The sequence below is a fragment of the Eubalaena glacialis genome, chromosome 9 (assembly GCF_028564815.1).
Source record: "Eubalaena glacialis isolate mEubGla1 chromosome 9, mEubGla1.1.hap2.+ XY, whole genome shotgun sequence".
NCBI classification, from domain to species: Eukaryota; Metazoa; Chordata; class Mammalia; order Artiodactyla; family Balaenidae; genus Eubalaena; species Eubalaena glacialis.
This window is the reverse complement of record NC_083724.1, coordinates 5208068-5225308: the sequence shown is the minus strand read 5'-3', so window position 1 is coordinate 5225308 and position 17241 is coordinate 5208068. Positions and strand designations below refer to the sequence as shown.

At 59.1% G+C, this 17241-nt stretch overlaps 1 protein-coding gene across 1 annotated transcript in view; it reads left to right on the top strand.

Moving 5' to 3' along the window:
• The window catches only part of NTNG2 (netrin G2), a 72408-nt gene extending 56327 nt beyond the window's left edge, over positions 1–16081 (top strand). Inside the window, exons 4-8 of the mRNA XM_061200907.1 lie at positions 3247–3419; positions 5933–5959; positions 13412–13579; positions 14991–15125; positions 15846–16081. Of these exons, the coding sequence (XP_061056890.1) occupies positions 3247–3419; positions 5933–5959; positions 13412–13579; positions 14991–15125; positions 15846–16081 (739 nt within the window). The remainder of the gene's footprint in view (positions 1–3246; positions 3420–5932; positions 5960–13411; positions 13580–14990; positions 15126–15845) is intronic.
• The last annotated feature ends 1160 nt before the right edge of the window (positions 16082–17241 follow it).

Here is a 17241-nt window from a genome sequence, read left to right as displayed (position 1 = left end):
ACAGTTTGGTATCTTACATTTTTACAATCCATATTCTAACCCATGTTAGCCTCTTGGACTCCGGAGTTGGATATCTCTGCGTTCCGGTTTCAGTCACAGTTCTGGACAGCCCTGTGACCCTGGGCAAGATACTTAACCTCTCTGAGCCTCCATTTCCTCATCTGTAAAATGAAGGTGACAATAGTACCAGCGTTTGTGGTCATTCAAGGGTCGGATGAGATACCCATCGGCACACAGTAAACACTTGCTGAGTATGGTCTTTTCATTTCCATTTGGAACATTCCCCAAGGCTTGAAGTAGCCTTTGACAACATAATATTTAATGGCTTTATAATACTCCATAGCGTGGATGTGCCCAATTTCCCGTAACCATTCCTCAAGATGATATGAAGGCAGAGAGAAGCTATGAGAAGGAAGGCAGCCCCGGCACTTCTGAAGCCAGCAGGCAGCAGGGTAACTCCTAGCTGCAGGGCTGCTAGGAACCTGGCAACCAGTTTTCCCCATTTGGGATCCTTGCCCTGGAAGGCCGGCCTCACAGCAGTGCTCCAGTCAGATGGAGACAAAGAGGGCAGGAGGGGAGGCAGGACTGATGTATGAAGCGGGAAGATGCAGGGAGTTAAATATTCATCGTGTGGATAAGCAGAGGCTAAGGGGAGACGCTCTGTCCCAGAGGAGCGTCACTCAGTGGAAGGTGGGGTATGAAGAGAAGGGGGAAATTACGAGCTGGAGAAGAAATGCTGGTTTAGCATTCGGGCAACAATCTTTGAGATGATGAGATCCAGCGAGGGGGAATGTTGCACACGCCGGGTGCCACTGGTGGGACGTAGGCGCCTCCACCCTAGTCCATGCCACTGTCCTCTGTTGCCAGCCGGGCACAGCTTCCTCCCCGCTCTCCATACCCTGGCTCTGGTCCCCCTGACAAAGCATCCTCCATGGAGCGACCACGGTGATATATAAAATAGGAGCCAGAGCAGGACACCTCCAACCTTCCAATGGCTTCCAGAACACAATCCAGCCTCCGAATCACGGTCTGGCCTCCTCCTCCCCTTTACCTCATCTTAGACCTTACAGATTGAGCTCTTCTCGGCCCTAGGGTCTTCCCCGATGCTCTTGTCTCCTTCCAGAAGGTTCTCCCCTCCTTGCCTGAGTAACTCTTGATGTTCCTTCAGGTCTCAGATTTAAATTGTTCTTCCTGGAAGCCTATCCTGCTCCCCCCAGACTAAGTTAAGACCCACCCATGATCCCCTCTCCTTTGTAGAACACGTGGGCACCTATAACAATTGACATTAATGAAAGATTTGCATGATTATTACTTTAAAATTAAGTCTATATTAAATTTTAGGTTTTAGGTTTACAGAAAATTGAGCAGATCATGCAAAGAGTTCCTAATACCTGGGCTCCCCACCCAGTTCCACCTGTTATTAACATCTTGCATTAGTGTGACACATTTGTTATAGTTGATGAACCAACATTGATACAGTATTGTCAACTCAAGTCCACAGTTGACATTAGGGCTCTGTCTTGCTGCTGTGTGCTTCTATGGGTTTTGACAAATGTGTAATGTCGTGTGTCCACCATGACAGTGTCATACAGAATCGCTTTCCTGCCCTAAAAATCCCCTGGGCTCCACCTATTCATCCTCCCCACCCCTCCCCCAATCACTGATCTTTTCATTGTCTCCCCGCTGGACCCTATCCTCCATCAGAGTAGGGACCCCATCTGCTTTTTCGACCATTATACTCACCATTCCCAGCTCAGAGCCTGGCACATAACAGGTGCCCTATAAATATTTTTCTTTGTGTATTTTCATAAAAAGAAAATCCTACCAAACACATTATTCTGCAAGTTGCTTTTTACAAATATTGACAATATATCTTGGAAATCTTCCCATATGAGAATATAGAGCACTCTCTCTCTCTAACTTTTTATTATGGAGGATTTCCAACATGCGTACAAAAATAGAATCTACTATAATGAACTGCCGTATACCTGTCACCCAACTTCAGCAATTAACTCATAGCCTTTCTTGTTTCATCTGTATCTCTACCCATGTTTTCCCTTTCTGTGTTATTCTGAAGCAGATCCCAGACATCCGATACTTTCGTCTGTAAATACTTGTGTGTGTCCCTAAAGCCAAGGACTTGTAAAGATGTAACCACAATACCATCATTGCATTTAATAAACATTAATTTAATATCACCAAATGTAGTCAGTGTTCAAATTTCCAGTTGTCTCACAAATGTACATTGTTTATCTGAGTTTAGAGGTTGTTTGACCAAGATCCAGATGAGGTCCACGATCTGCACTTGGTTGCTTTGCCTTTGAGGTTTCTCTTGATCTGGGTCCCTCCTCCCTCCATTTCAAGTTTTGCCCCTTGCAATTCATCTGTCCTATAAACTATATCATCACTTCTGGATTTTGCTGATTGCGTCCCCCTGGTGTTGTTTAGTATGTTTCTCTGTCCTCTGTATTTCCTATCAATTCGTAGCTGGATCCGGAGTGTTGATCAGATTCAAGTTCAATTTGTCTTGACGAGACTTCTTCTTTGGTTGTCTCTCTCTATTGATGCTCTGTGCCTACAGCTATCCATTCGGTAGGGGATGCTACACGGTGACTTTCAAATTCTGTCCTTCCTTCTTCAATTACCAGCTGGAATGCTTCTATAAAAAGAAACATCCCCTCATCAACTATTGGTTACCTGGAGGTACCCTTTTTATAGGACAGGCGAGACAAATGCTTGATTCTTTCCCTTTATTTACTGGTTTCAGAATGATGAGTTGCCTATAAATATTTGAATGAATGAATGAATAATACATGTGTGGATGAATTGACAGGCTTTTTGGAGGTGGGGCTTCTTTCTGCCCTCAAGGGCATGGGTGTGGGCCGCGGCTGAGAGCAGAGGTGCAGCCTGGGGCCAGGTCCACGTCTCCACAACCAGGGACAGGTAACTCTTGCGACCTGTCAACCCTCCATGGTTGAGAGCAAAGGTGATCAGAAGCTGCGTTACTAAAAATTCAGCACCTGGGACAAGGGCATCTCATCACCCCACCCTCACCGAGAGGTAGGAGCCAGGGGCACCTCATGCTGGGGAAGGACTCAAAATGGTGAGTCGGGGAGTATTTGTCCCGAAGGAGAGTCGTGGCAGGTTGGACAGACGGCCTCAGGAGTCCCTTCCAGGCCACCCTCCAAGCCCCTCCAGAGAGCTGGACACGCTCACCGACGCCTTGCCCCCTCCGTGTCCCCCCAGGTGCAAGTGCAACCTGCACGCCAACCTGTGCTCCGTGCGCGAGGGCAGCCTGCAGTGCGAGTGCGAGCACAACACCACCGGCCCCGACTGCGGCAGGTGCAAGAGGAGCTTCCGCACACGGTCCTGGCGGGCGGGCTCCTACCTGCCGCTGCCCCACGGCTCTCCCAACGCGTGTGCGTACGCAGAGCGCCCGCTGCGCCCGGGCCCCCCAGCCCCCTCCCCCCTCGCACCAGTGAGGCCACGGTCTCCCCCCAGCCTTCAACCTCAGGAGCTGTGGATCTCATCACGCACACACATGCACACACACGTCCTCCCTACAGAGGTGTGCACACAGAAGCATGCACGCATGCACACCTGGACACACGTGCGCACACACACACATATGCACACACAGGCACACCCCTTGTTGCCAAGCTCCTAAGCGCCAGGCCTTGTCGTCAAGAACCTCTAGCACACCTGCATCCTGCTGGAAACCTGAGACGAGCTTCCTCAGCAACCTTCCGCTGACCTTCCCCTTCTTGCCCCCTGGGCAGGAGAGAAGGCCCAGAGGGTGTCAGGGAGGAGGGGGTGGGGACCCCTCACTCCGGGTTAACCGTGAGGAGCAGCGCCATCCCTCGTAACCAGTGTTTATGGGGCATTTACATAGCCAAGTGCTATGGGGTCCCCACTCCCTCAACCCTTCGGGTGGCCCCAGGAAGCGGGTCTCCTATTATCCCATTTTACAGAGGGGTCCTCCGAGGCCCTGACCCGTGCCCTCTGCATGATCCTCTCCTCTCCCGGCTCAGCCTTCCTGTGCCAGAGGTCACCCTCGGGGTGCGCCCACACATGCCTGCACTATGAACACCCTTTGGGGGCCCCCATCACTGGCCCCCAACATAGTCCCTGGGTATCTCCATGAAACCAAGAGTCCCAGGGAGCCCCCAGCTGCCATGGGTAAGGGGGCCTGGGCTGGTCCCAGAGTGGGATCTCCCCAGCTGCCCCCGCCCCAGTGATTTGCTGACGCTGGTCAAGTGCTTTGACAAGGAGGCTGCACCGGGCACGTTCTGTACACAGCTTCTCAGCCCTCACAGTAACCCCTCGGGTGCTATTTTTATTATTATCCCACTCTCCAGATGAACGAACGGAGCCCCAGTGACCCTCAGTGCCCTCCTAGTTTAGCAGCAAGTTAGATGCCACCACTGGACCCAGCTCCAAAGCCAGGCTGGGCTGCCGGCAGCGCTCAGCTCGCCCCTCCTGGGCACGCTCCCAGGAGCCCCTCCATCGGCACCCCCGCGACCAAGCGGTGAAAGATTTATGCAACTTCAGGCTGACAAAGCCGGGAGCCTCGCAACGAGGCTGTGACAGTCATGTTGGGCATGTGCGGGCGCCGCTCAAGAAGCCTTTGAAGGGTGACCTCCCAGAGTCACGGCACCTGCTGGCCTGCCAAGGCACGGAGAGCGCTCTGGGCGACAGCCCAGCCCCACCTGCTCCCTCCTCGCCGCGTGCCCAGCCCACCTCTTTGTTGCCAGGACCGTTTCTTGAACACTTTCCTTAGTCGCTGTCACCTCCCTCTGGCTCGCAGGCTCATCCCTTCATCTGTCCTGCTGGCCCCCCCACCTCCCCGCTTCCTCTCTGGACCCTGTTCTCCTCCTGGGAGGATCCCCCCAAGGTCCCCCGGCACCCACAGACTAAGACCCTTACCTGCAGGTCATGCACTGTGGGCCCCCAGGTGCATCCTCCCAGGCCTCCCTCACTGTCCCGCCACCAGGGTCACCAGGGGAGGTCCTCACGCCACAAGTCCCCCTGCCCACACCCCGGCGTCCACCCCAGGGCTCCCGGGGCACGGAGGGGTGTCCTCACGCTCCGTCCTTTGTCAGGACCGCCTGGAGGGGAAGCTGTGGCCCCGGCTCCTTCCTTCTGAGACTGACGATTCCCGCCCTGGTACCCAAAGTCCCAGGTCAGACCGTGGCCTTGGGCCCCTCTCATCCCCAGGGCACAGACAGAAAGGCCCGGGTCGGAGTCAGGCCTCTGCCGCTCGCAGCTGTGTGGCCTTGGACAAGCCATTTCTCCGCCTGAGCCCTGTTTTCTCAGCTGTAGAATCAGGACCCTAATAAACCCCCCTGCGGGGCTGTTGTGAGGACTGAATGGCCCAGGTGGAGACAGCGCTCAGCCCGTGCCCACGTGCAGAAAGCTCTCAACACGTGGCAGGCGCTGCGATCATCTTCCAATCAGTCGTTCAGCCGTCCCTGCGTTTCCTCAGATGGGAGCATGCACCATGGTTTCCCTCTGGTGGTAACTTCCATCAGTAAACCAGTCTGTCCCCGTGGCTGGGGACCCTCATGTTCTCTGAAATCCCATCACTCCTGAGAGAACGGCCACCCGCCTCCTTGTCCTGCACTGGAGGACCCGAGAGTCTAAAATCAAATGAGAAGGGTACATGTGAAGCCCCCAGCGGAGGCTTATCAGCAGGTCCCCTGATAGGGTAAGTCACAGCTCTGAGACTCAGTTTCTCCTTCTGCAAAATGGGCTAATAGGGGCTCCTCCCTCTCAGGGCACCGGTGAGGATGGAATGGATGATCTGACCCAATCCCTGCACGGTGAGGTGCCCAGGCCCCCTGATTTCCTTTCCCCAGCCCTGCCACCCCCTCCTCTGCAGGGAGGAGGTGGCCGGGCCCCTTACTCTGCTGTGACCCTTCTCTTTCCGCAGGTGCCGCCGCAGGCTCCGCCGTTGGCAGTAAGTACACACCTGGGTCACCACCACCCTGGGAAGGCGACTGGGGCCCTCAGTGCACGAGCCTTTTTGCATGTCCAGGGAAGAGCAGGAGGGGAAAGACAGGGCTTTCCTGTCGCCCTGGATCCACAGGCCTCACCACCCGCTCCTCTAATCCATTTGCTTCTTCCCCCTCCTCACCCCCTCCTTCGTGTCTCACAGTTCCTCCCCTCTAGCTTCTCAGCTGGTGCTGCTTTGGAAAGGTCCCCGGGGGAACTCTCTGCTCCTCCCTCTCCTGCCAGGCAAGAGTGGGGGTCACCTTCCCCGACCAGAACCCCCCCAAGTCTGACCATGGGGTTTGGCCTCCCTCCGGGCAGCCCGCAGCTGTCACCTCTGCAGCCGCTCGCCCGCGGGGAGGCTGAGGGAAGTGAGCCCGGATCCCGACGCATCCAGGTCAGCTCAGGCCCCAGAGCAGCCAGACCATCTGAAGGAGGGTCAGGGGAGTCCCGAGAACTCAACAGGGAAGGTGAGGGAGGGCGGTAGGGGGTGACCAACTATCACGAAGTCCTCATCAAGCACGCGCAGTGCCAGGCATCGGCTAAGCAGGATACTCGTACTATCTCATTTCATCCTTGAAGCCACCGCCCCCCCTAGGTGGGTATTGCCATCTGCTCTCAGATTCAGCAGGAGAGAACTTGTCAAACGGCCAGCCAGTGCAGACCCCAAGTCTCAGAAAGGCTTCCAGGGGCGCCGCCTCCCTCCGCCAGGGCTCTTTGGGGCCACACTCAGCCCCGGGGCTGCTCCCTGTGGGACACCAGTGGGCGGAGAGGGGGCCAGAGGAAGCTGGACCTGGAGGGGACGCTGGTCCACTCAGGGGGGTCTTAAGTTGCTCCTCTGCGTTGCTCCACACCCACCAACTCCCCCACCCTCTCTTGCTTTTCTCATCTCTTGCCAGGCATCAGCAGGTCTCGGAAAGACCCCGTCCCCAAAGCCCCTGTGGCCGCTGTGGCCGTGAGGGGGGACCCCACCACTCCTGCCCCTTCCACATCCACTGCTTGGGCCCCCATGGCCCCCAGCACCCCACAGCCCACAGGTGGGTGCCCAGCTACAGCCCCAGCTGCCCTGCCCTTTCCCACTTCTGGCCCGAGTCCCTGCCTCTCTCTGTGATGTGCGATGATGTGGGAGCATCAGCCCTGGGGAGGGCAGGGGCTTGGCTTTTAGAGTAGAGAATGCTAGATCCCAGAGCCGCAAGAGCATGGCGCCAAGAAGCCTCCGGGCTGTCTGGACCCACCTGTCACTGGGCCCAGCCAGGGCATCCAGGACTCGCGTGAAAGTCCTGCATCCTCTTCCTCCTGCCCACCCCCACCAGGGCACTGCTTGGTGACCAAAAGGCGGGGTGACCTAGCAGGGGCGGCCCAGGGGAGCCGGCCCAGGCCCCGCCCCCACCAGCCATCCTAGCCCCGGCTCTGCCCCCTGCCCACGAGCAGCTGACCCCCCGGGAACGGACAGTGCAGGGTTAGCCAAGAAGGTAGTCTCCTCGGATCAGCAAGGCGGAAGGGAGCCTCTGAGCTGGCGTTTTCACACTCTGGACGGCTGGGCCCTTCGGGGCAGGGCCAGGCCAGGGGTGTGTTCAAGGCTTGGGGTGCTGGGGTGGCCCCCTGGTCTCACCCGGTCTCACTTGGGGCATCCCACCAGCTCCTGCCTACTGCGAGTGCCAGGAGTCTGAGAGGACTCATCCTTCCCAGAGGATGCCAGGAAGATGTGGCCAAGGTCCCTGGTCCCCAGCAGTGTGCCCCGCCTCTGCCCCACCCCCTCTGCAGGGAGGAGGTGGCAGGGTAGGGGGCTCCTTACTCCTTGGGCAGTGCCGTGCCCCTTCCTCTCTCTGACGCTCATGGACCCTTGGAAGGGTGGCATTTCCAATGGGCAGAGAGCCCTCCGTCAGCTGGGGAGGGATCCCCGACACTGCGGCTTCGGCCTGTTGGGGGTTGGTGCTCAGCACGCCCCCAGCCAGTGAATGCCGTGGAAAAGTCCCCCTCGCCCAGCTCCTCCGCTGGACCAGAGGGCGACACATCACACTTCCTTTCTTTCTACCTCCTTCCCTTCTCCACGGGAGACATTTGCAGGGCGCAGGGGGCTAGCCGGGAGATTCGAGGATTTCAGGATGGCCTCTTGGCCCAGGAATCCTCTTTGGGGTGGAGGACATGCGTCACTCTGGAAATCCGGGCTCCGGACACAAGTTGGTCCAGCCGCCTGAGACTTGCGCTTTTTTTGCTGAGCTTGTGATGGGCAGACGGGACCAAAAATAGTCGTGGTAGGTCCCGTGTCTGCCTGCAAACGGTGATCTGTCTGGGTGGGAGGCCAGACGCTCACTCACACACATTGAGGAAGCCAGACCCCGTTTTTGGAGCTGCTTCTGACGTGGTACGAAGGGTGCAAACTGCAAAGCTAGGAGTTAAGGAAAGCATCAGAGTCAGGGCGGTGAGCCTGGATGAGAGAAGGTTTGAATCGTGAGGGTCCCCAGGACTCAGGTGGTGAGAAGGACGTACCGCTCCCTCCAGGGAGGACTATCATTCAGCGGGGTCATGGTCCACTTTGCATCCTGAGTCCAGTGCCGGGCTGCAGGCATTGAGAGAAAAAGGCGGCTGCGGTGTGACAGCCGGTGACCTGAGTGTCCCAAGTCTTAGGGGTCATCAGTCCTCTTTAGCAACTGAAGCCTATGCCTGGGCCCCCATGATGCCCATTTCCCCCACCCCACGAATCATGACTCTCAGTGCAGCTAGTGGAGCTCGGACGTCTTCTGGGCCAGGAGCTTGTACTCTATTCCTTGCTCACAGCCCCACGAGATGGGGCTCTTATCTTCCTAGTCCCATAGGTGAGGATATGAAGGCTTAGGAAGAGCAGCTGGATTTTTATGGTATGTAAATTATACTTAATAAAGCTGTTTAAAAAAAAGAAAAAAGAAGCAGTTGCTCAAGGTAACAGGCAGGACCTGAACTCGGGGCTCACTGACTCCTGATGTTTCCTGCCCACTCAGCCACCCCGTGCCACGGCCCCGAGGCCTCTGGGGTCTGTGAGGTGGTGCCGCCTTTAAGACCTGGCTTGCACAGCTCCCCAGTTCCAAAGGAACAGACGGGGCCTCCATCTGGCCTTGGCAAGTGACACGGGCCATTGAGAGAAGGCTCCTCCTGCATACCTGAGCGTGTCCCTGGAGAGCCCAGTCTTTTCCACCCCCAGGCCCCCATGAAGATCCTGATTCTCTCCAGGTACCTCCCAAGAAGTGCTTCAGGCTCTCTGGCCCAAGTCCACCTGGGCCCTTGAACCCCTGGCCCAGATGTTTCTCCCTTCTGCCAGTGTCAAGCTGTCCAGAGGGCAGGGGCTGCCGGCAGAAAGGCTGTTCAAGACCACTAACCCTCTCCCCAGCTTGGCCGCTGAGGGTGGTGGGAGAGAGGCTGCAAAGCACAATGCCTTCAGGGCGGGTTTATCGCGGCCCTAATTAAGCCCTTGCCAATTTGAGCACCCGCATTCTCTTCCCATTGAACATCCCATAAATGTCAATTTCATGTCCAGAGGCTCTTGGCTCCCAGCTGGAAAGTCTCCCACACTTCTTAGCTGGTAGATTTTCTTTTTCTTTCCCCACCAACCGGCATCGTGCGTAATCCCTTTAAGAAGCGGAAAAAATCCGATTTCTCCCTTGTCCCTCTGGGTTTGTCCTTTGAAATTCGGCACAGAACGATTCCTTGCTTTGCCAGCCCTACCTGCGTCCCCTGCTGTGTGTCCAGTTAGTCTTGGAGATGGGCACGGTGGCATTTGGGGGCTGACTCACGTTGGGGTCCCTGGTGAAAATGGGCCCAATCTGGGGGTCAGGGAGGATGCTCCAGTCCCCAGATTGGGGTTGGACAGGAAGAGGACCCTCTGGACACGTTTGATGTCTTGGCCAGAACACACGCCCGCTTTACAGCCATTAGCCAGAGACTGTAGCGCAGAGAGGTCTGGGCCCAGATACATGGGACTTGATCTAACTCTAGCCTTCAGTGTGAACGGGGGCCACACAGGGAGGGAGATTCAAGAATCAGGTGTCCTGCTGAAGAAAGGACTGCCCAAAGTACGCAGATTCTCGGGCATGGGGCCCCCTTCCATCCGGCGTCCGTGTGCCCTTCATAGGCTGCCGTAGTGTAGACGCTGCCTCTCCTGTAGATTTGAACCCAGTTATATTTGGCCAGTGTAGGCAGAGCCGCTTCTTATAGTACTGCTTCTTGTAAGGGGCCTGTATGCGGTGATGCCTCAGTAGGTCCCCAGGATACGCCCAGCCCGAGCCCCTTGCATAACTTGGTTTCTCCTCTTCTTTCCCCTAAGAGTGGATCAGGCCATCTACCGCTGCCCCTCTCTGGGCGAGTGCCCCCTGGCCCCAGGTGTCCTCCAGAGCAGAAGGTATGGGGAGCGGGGATCTCCTTCTGAGACTCTGTAGTGGAGGGAGCAGGGGCACGGGGTGGGCACGCAGGGTGGCAAGGGGCCCAAGGGCGCCGAGGGGAGGGGCCTTGGAGCTCTGCCTGCCCCTACCCCCGACTCTCACCTACTTAGCCAGAGTGATACCACCACACCCGACCCCTTTCAATCCTACACTCTAACCCTAACCCTAAGCCCCAAAGGCTTCCGAGGCAAGTGGAGACCCTGTCCTGATAACAGTAACCCTCTCTCTCCCACCATCGTGCTCACAGGACACCCTGGGCCGAGGTGGAGCTCAGAGTCAGAGAGGGCTTCCTGCAGGGGGTTGGCTGTGAGTAGATGAAGGGGGAAGGTAGCCTTCCAGGCGGCAGGACCAGCTGGGCAGAGGCTTGGCGGTGGGATGGCAGGGAGCAGCGGCCTGACCAAGCGAGATGCGGGGAGGGGTCGTGGAAGGCACTGAGACCAAGCCCAGAGCCTCATTCTCCCACCGCAGTGGGAAGAAACACGTGGGGGCCCACGGGCTCCTTTGTAGCTATCGTGGACACACCCAGGAGGCACACAGGGCCTGCCTGAGTCTCCAAGATGGGACGCTGTCCCCGGTCCCGGGTCACGGTTCCCTGGACGTTAAGCCCTAATGCCTGGCTTAGGCAGCAACCCAGCCCACACCTCCAGTTCCCCTCCCACACCAGCTGTGAGTGGTGAGCAGGGCTTTGTGCGCCCCCTGCTGGCAGGCAGTTCCGGAGCCGGACCCACAATGGGGAGGGTCTGCAGTTCCCAGCAACCTGGCCGGCCTCTGAGTCAGGGCGTCCTCCCCAGTGATGGAGAGCAGGCTGGAGCAACCACTTCCCGGCCCTGGACCCACTGGGGCACGACAGCCTCCCAGGCAGAAGCCGAGGAGACCGCGGCATGCTCCCCCGCAAATACGGGGCTGGGATTCTGGGCAGTGGAAGGCAGGGCAGTCTGTGCTCATGGCTGGACGGCACCTGCCCGAGGGGAGTCCATGGACAGTAAAGGACTCACTCTGGCTGGAGCAGGGAGCTTGCTTCAGAAAGGAAGGGAGATGGCCAAATCTTGAATACCAGCTACAGACGCTGGACTAGATGCTCACGGGAGTTTGGAGAGGGGAGGGGAGAGCGAAAGTACAAGGGTGTGCAAAGCAGTGTTTTCAACCAGTCAAAAAACTGTCCAGCTTCAGCAAAGTATTTAGCACAATATGAGGGATGTTGGAGATAGAGAATACTTTGGAAGGATGAATCCAGCTGGATGTGTAGATGGTGTCCAAGGAGGGACCAAAGGCAGGCCTGGGTCTGCGTGCTCCTGCTTGTGCTGTGTCGTCTCTGAGCAGGTGACAAAGCTGCTCAGAGCTTGCCCAGGGCACCTTGGGAGCCTGTGTTGAGCTTTACCTCGACCAGGACAGCCCACCCTGGGCAGCTGGACCACAGCTGATGAAAGAGCTTCTTTCTCATCTCTCCAAGCTGCGGGCACCTCCGCTGCTGCCCCCGCCCCTGCCAAGGCCTCCAGACTTTTCCAGCTCAGGCCCAAATCTCCTCAAGTGATGCCTATTGAAGAATTCGAAGGTAAGAGGAAGGCCCCGGGGCTGATCAGCCCCTCCTCCGGCCCCTCTCCCCCCGACCTCCACTGGAAAAAACAAAACAAAACAATGCAGTACATGGACCGATGCCCCCTCCCCGAGTAGCTGGGTCAAGGTGAAACGGAGCCTCTCTCGCCTCCAGTCCTCCCTCCCCAAGGGAGCTGGGAGCAGGTATGAGTCAGAAGTACAGTGGGCAAGCACGGGGCAGGCAGAGGAGCTACCAGGAATAGCCTGTCCTGGCTTCCCTGGGAGGTGTGGCCCAGGGGCTCGTCTTGGCTGAAGCAAGATCTGGGACACAGGGGTCACTGACAGTACTCCTTGGGACATCTGGAGGATGCCTCACCTTCTCACTGTCCCTAGAGGGACAAGGTGAAGGGGACGGGTCCAAGAGGCCATGGTGTGGGAATGCTCACCATCTCCTCCTGGGCACATCTCAGAGGCCCATTTCTCCAAGGTCTCCCATGCCCTTGACCCTGACACCTGGTCAGTGCCTCCTTCTCACATCACAAAATGGGGGTTGGGTCCTCTAGAGATACACAGATGGTGTCTCACAGAGGGGAGCTGGCATCCTTTCTTGTTCAAGGGGGTGTTGAGCCTCTTAGGAGGGACACCAAGGGATGCCCCCCTCTGTGGCAGGGAAGGTGACCCTCCTCACCAAACCCCGCCCCTTGGTGATGTCATGGGAGCCACCTCCAAACCCCGGGGGCCTTGCCCCAGGTGGCCACAGGTGCCTCCAGTGAGAGTCAGAAGCTGGGCCAGGGCTAGGAGGAGTCAAGGTGAGATGCTCAGGGCACAAACCTTAAGGCAGCACTCACTCTCAGGGTCGTGCCAGAGCAGGCCCTCTGATGCCAATGAGATTTGCAGAACAGCTCCGGCTAATAAGAAAGGGTCCTGCAGGTGGGTGTTTTCCTTCCAACCATCTTCCAAAGCAGCATGGGAAGGAAGCTCCTGGCCCTTTCCATCCTCTCCAGCGTTCATGCATGCGTCTACCCTTCATTGAATCACTGGGGAACCGTGGTGAACGCCATGAACCCAGGCACCGCCCTCCCTGAGCTCACGGTCTGGCGGCATGACCCATCTTTCCTGCATGAATCGTATCTAACCACCCCCAGCATCACGAGGGCCTCCCTCCAGAAAGCACTTCGCCCTGGTACCTGACCAGGCTTTTAGCGGATGCTGCCCACTGGCCCTCCCTGGTGCCCTGCCCATGGGGCCAGGTGGTAATCTGTGAGCTGGGCCTACATGGGTTCTCGTTCGGGCTCGAGCTAGCAGGCCCATCTCTCCCCACATGGTACAGAAGTGTTGGAGACCCAGGGCACCTTCCTGTGCCAGGTCCTACCCCTGGCCTCAGTTTTCGGGAATGCACCAGGGAGGGGCAGCCAGAAGGCACACTCTCCATTTGTTCTCTGACCCTTGGTGTTTCTCACGTTTGGCCGGCCCAGACTGCGAGTGCTATGGCCACTCAAATCGCTGCAGCTACATCGACTTCCTGAACGTGGTGACCTGCGTCAGCTGCAAGCACAACACACGAGGCCAGCACTGCCAGCACTGCCGTCTGGGCTACTACCGCAACGGCTCCGCGGAGCTGGACGACGAGAACGTGTGCATTGGTGAGCCCTCGGCTGGGAGGCGGGGGCCCCGCACGCGAGTGTGTGGACCAGGGTGCACGGCGGAAGAGCAGCGACACCCCTGCATCGGAATCCCCGGGGGAGGCTGGGGAAATGCCAATTCCAGGGCCCACTCTAGAGACAGAAGCCTCCAGAATCCGCTCTATTAATAACCTCCCCATGTGGTTCTCCCTGCAGGCACTGGCATTTCAGAGCCACTAGTTCCAGTCAAAGACAGGTTCTAGGGCTTACCTGGCTGTGTGCCTTTGGGCAATTGTCTTCCCCTCTCTGGGGCTGTTTCCCTGTTTGTAAAATAGGGAGGTGGATCAGATCAAGGGTTTTAACCGTTTTGGGGGGACTGAAGCTTTTCTTCAAATGAATTTTTTTCTCACGCTTTATATGCCCTCCATCCCCAGTGGGCAGACGGTTGGCTTTCTTTAAACTCTGCTCCAGGACTGGCTTTTGGGGTAAAGAAGGAAATCTACAGGGGCCCTGGGCCCAGGCAGAGGCAGGCCCTCCCAAAAGACCGAACATGTGGCCCACAACCAACACCCACTAGTCTGGAAGACGGTCTCCAGTAGAGGCCAGTTCTCAGCCCTCCGACGCCCAGCGCCCTTGGGAACCCATTGCCCATCCCCCGCCCAGCAGGCCAGCCCCGGCTGCGCACAGGAGGGGCTGCCCGCAAAGCTGCAGCTGTCAGTCTGAATTATGGCAGCGGCCTTCAGATAATTTCATCACAACTCTAAAGTGATCCCAACGGAACTGTGCTGCCCATGTCACACCAGCCAGCAGCAGGGACAGGGCAGGGCCTCTGGATCCGATTAGAGGCGTGCCTCCTCCCCCAGCGCCTCCTTTTGCCTTGCCTGTCTGCCTCCGCCCCCCACCCCCGGGCCGGCACTAGGCGACAAGGACCCCCAGAGTGGGGGCATTTGGCTCCTCCCACGGAGCAGGGCGAGCTGGAGGCCTCTGGGGCTGCTCCACCCGCCCTGGAGAGGAGCTTCGAAGGCCGACTACGCCCTGCCCCCTCCGCACACACCCCCCCCCCCCCCGGCCCCCAGGACAGATGCCCGGTGGCCTCTGCTGAGGCTCCTCCCACCTGTCAGTCACAGCTCTTCGGAGCCAGGAGGGATCAGCGCCCGTCCCGGTTACAGAAGCGGAGACGCAGGCCCAGGGACGGGAAGGGGCTGGTCCGGGCCACACAGCGCCAGGGCCAGAGAGGGAAAGGGGCTTAGTGGATGTGAGAAAATGAAAACTGTCCCCTCGAGATCTGGACGCCCCAGGCGTCCCCACCCCGCCGTCCAGCGGCGGGTGCGGAGATCCAGCTGGGAGGGTTGCCGGGGCCGGGCGGGGTGGGCCCGTGCGGACGGCGCCCACACGTCGCCCCTGATCGCTCGCCGTGTGCGTGTCCGTCCAGAGTGTAACTGCAACCAGATCGGCTCCGTGCACGACCGGTGCAACGAGACCGGCTTCTGCGAGTGCCGCGAGGGCGCGGCGGGGCCCAAGTGCGACGACTGCCTCCCCACGCACTACTGGCGCCAGGGCTGCTACCGTGAGTGCGCGCCGTCCCCCTGCGCGGGGCCGCGTGCTGTGGGGCCCGGGGCGGGGCCTCGAGGCCGCCCAGGTCGGGTCCGGGTCGGTGGGTGGGTCCCAGGGGCGGGACCTGGCGCTTCCGGGGCGGGGGCCCGGTAGGTGGGCGGGGCCTGGTGTTGCCCAAGGCAGGGTCCGGGTGGTGGGCGGGGCCCGAGGCGAGCCGGTGTAGAGTCAGTAGCGGGAAGGGGCTTGGAGGCCAAAGTGGAGCCAGGGGTTGGCTGCAGTTGGCTGGAGGCGGGCGGATTTGCGGGGAGGGAGGGGGGGAGGGAGGGAGGAGGGAGGGGGGGAGGCGGTCTGAGGAAGTGAGGGGCTGGCGGAGACCCGACGTTAGCCACGGGAGGAGGGTGGAAGGGCGCCCCAGGCACGTGGAGCAGCACGTGCTAAGCTCTGGACGGGAGAGCAGGTGCGTCTGAAGAACCGCACCAAGGCCAGTGCCGGGCCGGGGCGGGGAGAGCCGGGCAGCGGCGGGAGGGAGGCAAGGGCCCGGTCTCGCCCGGCCCTTGGTACCATCCCCGCCGGGACGCTTCGGGCCAAGTGCGCCCTGAGCCTCCAACACCCCCTGGTCCAGGCCGCGCCCCCAGTGTTCGCAGGTCCCAGGGGCTGAAGCTCCAGCGAGGGGCGGGGGGAGGGAGGGCTGGACCGGGCCGCCATCCGAGTTAACCGCCCCTCCGCCCCGCAGCCAACGTGTGCGATGAGGACCAGCTGCTGTGCCAGAACGGCGGCACCTGCGTGCAGAACCAGCGCTGCGCCTGCCCGCGCGGCTACACCGGCGTGCGCTGCGAGCGGCCCCGCTGCGACCCCGCCGCCGCCGACGGCGGCCTGGACTGCGACCGCGCGCCCGGGGCCGCCCCGTGCCCCGCCACGCTGCTCGGCTGCCTGCTGCTGCTGCGGCTGGCCACCTGCCTGGACTGCTGAGCCCCGCGGAGGACCCCCGGCCGGGGGTGGGGGGGGGCCGGACCGTGCGCCCCGCCGAGCCCTGCGCCCCGCGCCCGGAGAGCCGGGAGCCCGGGGGCCGGCGTCGGAGGCCCGGCGGCCAGAAGGGTGCGGCCCGAGCTGCTCCCAGGTGCTACTCAGCAGAGTCCTCCCGCCCCGTCCCCCCCCGAAGTGGCACCTGCCCCGCCCCGGCGCCGCAGCAGGGGATGCTGTGTGGTCGCGGCCCCAGCGGCCCGCGATTTCGGTCTTAGTTTTTCTTTTATATTACCCACCGCCCCTTTCCTGTTTTTTGTTTTTGTTTTTGTTTTTTTGCGGGCGGTGAGACAGGGGGGTGGGAGAAGCGCTGCTCATCCCAACAGCCCCAGGTCCTGCCTCCTGCCCCCCTCTCCCCCCACCACACACACGACTGTTGCAGACACCCCCTGCGCCTGTCCCTGGCTCACCATCAGCCAGCGGACCCGAAAATCCAGTTGCCTCCACCTCTAGTCGCTGACTTGATTCTCTTTTCTATTCTTTGTTTTCCCTTACAACCCACCAGACCCCAGGCTTTTCCAGAGGCCTGGTGACCAAGGAGCTCGCTGTCTGGGGGAAGGGAGTTAGGAAGGAGGGTTGGGAGGGCTGGAAACTTCCTTTTGTAGAGAACTATTTTTGTTTGTATTAACCGCCCCTATAAGGAGGGACAAGAGCGGGGACGCTGGACACCCCGGGGGTGGTTGATGGTGTGTAATCTGACAGTAAAGAATCTGCTCACTGCTGCCTCCAGGGCCTGTTTTCTTTCTGTTCTTTTTTACCCAGCAAGTGTGGGAGTTAAAGGGGAGCCCACAAAACAGCCTTAAAGAAGCAATTTCACACTCAAGGCCGTCCCTTCCCCAGGTCCTTCTGTGAATGACAGGCAGGGGTAGCCAGCGCAGCTCTCTCACCATGTGGCCAGGCCTGGCCCTGCAGTGACCTACGATGTTCCCCAAACTTGGGAGGTTATCTCCCTCCTTCCCCACCCCCCCCACAAAAAAAATCCAGAGCTTATTGGCACTTTGCCTTGGTTGTCCTCAAATTTAAAAGCATGTGGTAGACATTGATACCCTTGCTGAAAAGTGCAAGGCAAGTGACTGGCAGAGCCGTCTACCAGGGCTCGACTCTGATGC